We start from the raw sequence: 7,411 nt of genomic DNA on the forward strand, positions 1-7,411 counted from the left end.
CAGTGTGTAAACTTGCCTGCTCTGTGCTCAGATCTAAAATGAAACTAACTGTTCTCTCCTGCCTTGTGTTCTGCCTGAAGAATCAACTATCTGTTATTATATAAATAAAGAAGTGAATGAATCCAGCTGAATCAGTTAGCTGCGTGTGCTTCTGGATTTGATTTTTGCAAGAAACTCTGACAAGAAGGACCCCAGGAAAGGAGCTGATAAGGTTGCATTGTGTGTTTTGTGACCAGAAACTCATCTGCAGAGACAACACCCTCTTCCCTCTGAGACTCATTCAGGGAGGGGCCCTGGACCCCCTGGGAGAGAAAAGCCAAACTCAAGACAAGGGCAGAGCAATAGACTTTATTATCAAGGGGGGCCAAGTTCTTCAGAAAGAGGGGAAGAGAAGCAAGTCTAGAGGACAGAGAGGAACCAACTGCTTGACCTTCAGATGGTCTTTGTGGAAAAGAGGTTTTGCACATGAAGAAGATGGAAACACAAGATCTCAGCTCAGCTTTCCAATCAAGGGGGAGCCCCCCAACTCCATCTGCAGACTTGGCTTAAGAGGGTTTCCATTTGCAGAGAAAATTCAGTCTGTTGTTACAGTCTATATCAATCCAAGTCAAGTACCCTGAAAGGAAGGAACACAGGTGGTGAACATCTTAAGAGCCTGACATGGCTTAGGATTCGGTTGCTTGCAGAGTATCTTTTCTCAAATACACCTGCCTGTCCGCTCACGGGTGGTGTCAAGTACAAATAGCTCCGATACCCAAGAATCTAGCCAACTAACGGTCAGAGGTAAATTGGCTCTGGATAAGGGCCAGCAGACCTCCAGAGGACTGGACTTGCATCTCCTGTGGTGACACAAAGACTTCAAACAGATGACAAGCTTAACTCCGCCTTCCAGCTCAGCTATAGGTGGGGTGGGGCCATGCTGCAGGCTCCCCTCATCTAAGCATTGCCACCTGATGGGATCTGGGAAGGGCCCATTTTCAGTGGCTGCCTCCCTGCTCTAGAACAATCTTCCTGCTGAGCTACAACGGACTCGATTCTTTCATGAAGGCAGTTAAGATCAGGGTCTCTGCTTGGGGGATTCTGGGAGTTGAAGGCCACACTTCTTAAAGTGGCTAATCTTGAAAAACACTGTATTAATCTATTCTTTTTAGATTGCAGTTTTAGCACATCTGGATTACTTTTTAAGATAAAATACAATTGATGTTTTGGGTTCTATATTTATTTTTGTTGCCACTCAGAGTCCCCTTGGTTGTACTGGGTGGCCATGGAAATATCATTGTTTGAAACAAAATCAGGCATTCACAAACCTCTCCAGCTTTGAAAGGGCAGAAAAAAAGCAGTTAGACTAGGTTGCCTCTGCGACAAATGCTGCGATGAGGAAGTACCATTTTGTGAGACTCTAGAAATGTCTAACTTTTGCCTCTTAAGGTTCTCCAATAAGTACTTTAAATCAGCCACACCAAAAAAGTCTCCTTCAATAGGAGCATTATTCCCAAGATCTGTATGGATATCTCTGTTTCCTTCCCTTCCCTTCCCTCCCTTCCCCTTCCCTTTCCTTCCCTTTCCTTTTCCCCTTCCCTTCCCTATCTTCCCTTCCCTTCCTTTTTCCCTTTCCTTTTTCCCTTTCCTTTTTTGCTTCCCTTCCCTTCCTGTCTTCCCTTCCTTGTCTTCCCATCCTTTCCCTCCCCTTCCCTTTTTCCCTTCCCTTCCCTATTTTCTCTTCCCTTCCTTTTTCCCTTTCCTTTTTTCCTTTCCTTTTTTCCTTCCCTTTTTCTCTTTCCTTTTTCCCTTCACTTTTTCCCTTTCATTTTTTCCTTCCCTCCCCTTTCCTGTCTTCCCTTCCCTTCCCTTCTTTCCTGGAATTACAGATACAAACTCCGACCACCCTAAGGAATGAAGGCTTTTCATACTGACCAGATGAAGAATGGAGACAGGTGCAATACACATTATTGCCCAAGTTGTTGGGTTCATTATACCCCCACTTTCTATAGGTGTCTCGTGATCCATCAACCCAGCGCCATCCAGTAGTCTGTGTATGCAGAATAAAACATGTTGGGGTGGGTGAGTGGGGGACAGGGGAGTAGGGAGATAGAAAATTTTATTTTCCAATTCTGAATTTAGCTTAATTTAATTCAAAGGAGGAAGTCCTGTTAAACAGGTTTTTCTGAAAGCATGCACCACACGCCTATTACAGAGACTCTTTGGATACATAAAGCGGTATATAAGTCCAAGCGCTATCGCTATCGCTCTTGCTATGCCCAGAATCCAAAGTCTCTGGGGCCACAAGGACACCTGAGCCTTTGAGTCATGACCCAGCTAGGAAACATCATCAGTGCTAGAAGGGAGTGTGGGAGGAGGAGAAGGAAGAGGAGGAAATGGACTGTGGGGTCCTTGGTGCTCTCTGAGCTTGGTTTTTTTCTTGCAGACCTTTCATGACCCAACTAGGAAACATCATCAGTGCTAAAAGGGATTGGGGTTTGCTGACTTTACAATCAAGAAATAAACAATAGCCCAATCAAGGAACTCCCACCTCAGACAAACAAAGTAAACAACAGCCTAATCAAGGAACCACCAAATCCACTCCCACCAACCCTGGCAGAGTAATCCACTTGTACATAAACAGAGAGCAAATCCCCCACCCTTCTAGCACTGAAGTTATGATCTAGTTGGGTCATGAAACTTTTGCAAGAAAGGAGAGAGAGAGAGAGAGAGAGAGAGAGAGAGAGAGAGAGAGAGAGGGAGAGAGAGAGAGAGAGAGATTCATCTCTGCTTGATGAGTTAGACAAACGGTCAGCTAGACCGTTTAACTCATCAAGATCCTTTGAGTGCTAGTTCTGTCCCTAGGGAAGACTTTCTCGGCCTTGGTCGTCTTAAGATGTGTGGACTTTGACTCACAACTTCTAGGGAATTTTGAGAGTTGAAGTCTATGGCTCTTAAAATGGGTACGGTTGGGAAACACCACTCTAAGGTATTACCTTTGCGGAGATAGACCGTGGAAGATGGGGGGGAGGGGGGCTGGCATGCTATGGTCTGTGGGGTGGCAAAGTGATGGGCATGACTGAACAAGAGCAAGAAGGGTATTGTCTATGCCAGTTTAGCACTCTTTCCCCTTCTTCATTCATAGCAACGATGAAAATATTGACAAGCCAAAGATCCAGGATTAATTCTTGTGGTATCAGCTAGGATATTGTGCCCACTTCTGGCTATTGTATTTTAGGAAGGACACGGACAAATTGAAGGGTCTCCAGAGGAGAACGATCAAGATGATAAGAGCTTAAGAAGAAAACTGCCTCCGGGCATTCACCACTAGCTTTTATCCTCGGCTGACATGCCCCTAGCTGTTTGCCCTGGCCAATGGGCCAAGGCCCCTCCGTCCCACACGCTTTGGCCTGGCCCATTCGACACCACACTGTTTGTCCCGGGATTTTGGCCACCTGGGTTAGTAAGCCACCAGCAAATTGGATAGCTGCCAATGCTGGCAGCCAGAAGCCATGGTGCGATCGATTGCAGGGGTTGGGGGTTGGCGGAGGTGCTGCAGCCAAACAGTCTCAGGCGCTTCTTAGGAGAAGGAAGGGGAGGGGGTGGAAGCTCCCCTGTACCTGATCGTGCCTCCCTGATAACGAATAAACGGGAAGGGAAGAGCGGGGGGAGGGCAGCAAGTGCCAGCTTCACCCAAAGGAGTTTTCAGGGAGGTTGTAAATCACTACTCAAGAAACATCCCTTTGGAAAGAGCTGCTAATTGCTCAGAGACAGGAGGACCAAATACTCACCACACTAGAACCTGCATCTCGTCGGAGCCCAATCCAGACGCAGCCACGTTCTATGCTTTCTTTACTGACATAGGCACCAACGGATTTTGTCTGCTTGTCTGATTTGAAAGATGCTAAATGGCCTTTCCATCTGAACTGACACTCTTGCTGCAAAGAGAGAAGAACCAAAATTATCTTAGCACCAACAAACCATGTTGTCCCTCTCATGTCTACCAACCCAGGAGTCCTGCAGTTTGGGCAGACAAGGTCCTCTCAGCTATGTTCCTGCAGTAGAAGTTCTCCTAAGAGGAGCTGCAAATGCGAGCATGACTCTCTTGCCCAACAAGGAAAAATAAAGAGAAATATATATTGGGGAAGATGACTCTCATGCTTATGAGCGAGGTATGAGAGTGGTGTCAGCGGTGGGATATCCATGAAAAAGTGGCACATAAAAGCAAGGTGTGGGAGAGAGAGGAGAGGGAAGGAGGTGTGCGTTTGTGTGTGGACACTCTTAGAGACAAGAGGCCACTTTGGAACAACATGGCTTGAATTTTTGAAGGTCCACAATTGGGCTTGACAATTCAGTCATTTAGTGAAGCAATTGCTAAGTAACTGCAACTGCCATAAGTGTGAGGATTGGCCATAAAGATACCTTTTCATTACGGTCATAACTGTCAATGTTGCTAAGTGAGGACACCTGTTAACCCTATAATTGTTGGCCTTGTTCCCACAACATGGATAAGACAATAGCCGAGTTGCACAACTTGTTAAACCACACAATACCTAATACCACTTAAATGTAGCAGTTAGATGTCTCATTCGAGTTTTACTTTCCTTGACAAATTTCACTCAGATATTGAAGTGAAGCCATGCAATTAATCCCATTAAACTGAAGGGAATCCAAGAGAATTATTGAAATATTTTACTTTACTCTTTCTTATAGACTTTTATCTTTATCCTTTTAAAAAAAAGAATCATACAGCAGGTGCTCTTCATTCAAAGAATGACATGAACTTTTTGACGTTGTGAAGTTTGGAAAAACTGGGCTAAAATAATGGGAATTCTTCCCACTCAGGTGAGTTACCTCAGCATCTTCAAAGGTGAACTGATCTTCATAGAACTTGAAGCAATTCCACTCACTTCCGTCTTTATAGGCAAAAGTGCCAGAAGGACAGAGAGTCCGAGCATGAGGACCTGCTGGGAAAACAGAATAAAAATGGACTTTTTCTTCAAGGACAATAACAAGGCTGAGAAATCCTTGAGCAAAAGAGACCTTTAGAACTACTTAATAAATATTCCAGAGAAGAAAAAGATTTTATTCCATGAAGAAAAGCTGGAAGGAGTGACTTAAACTCAATGAGTCAATTGCAATTAGGATGGATTTTTATCGGTCTGAAATTTGTAATTGAAAAAGTCATAATGTAAAGTGGGTTTGAAAATGTATTTTTTTCCCTTTATATTTAATGCTTAAGTCATTCCTAAAGCTTGTAAAATATTACTGAAAGTGTGTTAGAAAGTATCTATGTTAAGAGAAAATTATAAAGAAAAAATGTATTAGCTTAAAGAAAAGTTTAGAGTTTTAAAATGGATAAAACAGTTTTTTCCCCCTTTAAAGTTAAAGAATCTATAAGAATACAGTGAATTTCATGAATATAAATGTTGATAGTTTATAAAGATTATAAAATGGAAACAGAAATATATACTATTCCCACTGCGAGGAAGATAAAGTAGAAATGGTTATATTGAATGCTTTATTCAAAGAAGAGAATATATTTAATTAAGTTTTTTATTTAAATATCACTTCTGGATTTTGTGCTTGTGATTAATTTTTTGGGGGGTGATTTGATAGATTTGTTGTTATAGAAACGGCTAGTTATATACTAATGCGTAGAAGTTAAAAGCTGAGCCTGTAATGTTGCTATTTTGACCTGTGCTAAAAAGAGTCGGAAGTCAACATTTTTTTCGTTTTTCCCTTGTACCCCGTATTTTCTGTCCCCCTCTCTTTTTCCTTCCCCTGATTTCCTATTTTCATTCTTCTTTGTATTTCATACTTTGAGAAAACAATAAAAGTAAAAACTTGAAACAGAAACAGAAACACAGAATGAGAAAGCAAAGAGAACAAGAGCAGAAGTGAGAGACACCGAGATGGCTCTTGGGCTCAGTGGGCAATCAACTTTCCCCAGGGGCCACATAAGAAACTGGGACTGTTCTGGAGGGCCAAACTAACAGGGCTATGAAGGTCTGTAGGCACGCAGGCACCCACATACACAAACTGGAAATAAAAAGCTGCCTTCAAGATGAAAGCAGTGCATTGCATTGTGTGCATGACGTAGACTTATTTGCATTTGCTTTGTAACTTCCGACTGACCTCACGTGGGCCAGACAGAGAGAGCCGAGGGGCCAGATGTGTCCCAGGGGATGTAAAATGCCCAGATCCTCTTTAGTGGGCAGATGCCAGCCTCATCCTGTAGGTACCAGTATTTGGGGTCCATATAATGAGACCCGGAGGCCTTCTGGAACTCCATGCCTTTCTGGGTTGGTTTAAATGGATCATGGCTAGAAGTAGAGGCTCCCCCATTAAGAATAAAACATTAAAATAAGCCAAGGACTAGATATATGGTGACCCAGGGGGAAACAGGATGGAGGTGGGATATATCAACTTTGCTGGCAACAACTTACCTGCCCAGGTAAGGCTGCCCAAAAGGCCAAAGATGAAGCAAGTGATGAGAAGCATCTTCAAACCTGAGGAGGGAAACAGAAGTTGAGAAGAACCTTGAATGTCCTCCAACAATGCCAGGCCACCCCCTTTCGGGCGTCCCTCCCCAGAAGGAAGAACCGAGCACTCCTCTCAACCATGAAACCCACCTGTTCATCTCTGGATTGCAGCCCCCTCCCCTCCCCAATACTATCCTGAGCAATTGGTAGAGACCCCCATTCTGCCAAGAACCACAGCCTGTAATTCTCAAAATCTTGGTTCTGAACTTCTGGCCCTCATCGTTGGTTTTCCCCCATTGTGACTATTAAGATCTGGGTCACAGCAGAGGTGATCCAGGACATATGGATGGTGTAAAGTCAGAGCAGGCTACCTGGTAGAAGAATTTGGAAAAGGGACCCTTAGCTAATCCTTAACCCCAATGAACTCAATGCCTAAATGGAAGGGATTCATGTTTTAAGGTCCCCGTCTTGATTTTCCTCTTCATCTCTATTGTGGACAAGAAATGGAATCCTCCCTTTCACCCACCCACCCAGTGAACCACCTTGGCTGCCAAAAATGGACAAAGAAAGACATAAACACACACAATGCCAACCATCGATCTCTTATGAGAGATACAGGACTTTCAGTTGCTTTATAACACAGATGCTATGATGCCTCATCAGTCAAATAAATTATCTCTTCTATCTTTTTGTCCTGGAGTTCTTGCAAGGGATGTTGAAGAATTTCAAACTACAGGCATTCTTTAAAAGGGGGTGAAGGTTTTGCATCTCCTGATTTTGTTGAAAACCCTTTTAATCAGAGCAAGAGACATACACGCATAGCTGTGAGAGCTGAAGTTCCCTGAAGCTATTGCTATTTGGTATTGAAACTTTTAAACAAGAACATTGAAAACCAATCTAAATGAACATAAAGTAAGGAAGCCAAAAGAAAGGAAAGAAAGATCAAA

The 7,411-nt window shown here is 43.4% G+C and overlaps 1 protein-coding gene across 1 annotated transcript; it reads right to left on the minus strand.

Moving 5' to 3' along the window:
• Positions 1-367: 367 nt before the first annotated feature.
• LOC139319660 (C-type lectin lectoxin-Phi1-like) lies at positions 368-6,483 on the minus strand. Its single transcript, XM_070947608.1, has 5 exons — positions 6,429-6,483; positions 4,834-4,946; positions 3,771-3,917; positions 1,915-2,029; positions 368-616 (listed from the first exon to the last, which is right to left on the minus strand). The coding sequence occupies exons 1-5, from the start codon at positions 6,481-6,483 to the stop codon at positions 546-548; spliced, it is 501 nt and encodes a 166-aa protein (XP_070803709.1). The 3' UTR covers positions 368-545.
• Between the last annotated feature and the right edge of the window lie 928 nt (positions 6,484-7,411).

This window comes from Pituophis catenifer, unplaced genomic scaffold (genome assembly GCF_029215685.1).
Source record: "Pituophis catenifer annectens isolate HBS135680 unplaced genomic scaffold, rPitCat1.0.hap2 SCAF_7, whole genome shotgun sequence".
NCBI lineage: Eukaryota > Metazoa > Chordata > Lepidosauria > Squamata > Colubridae > Pituophis > Pituophis catenifer.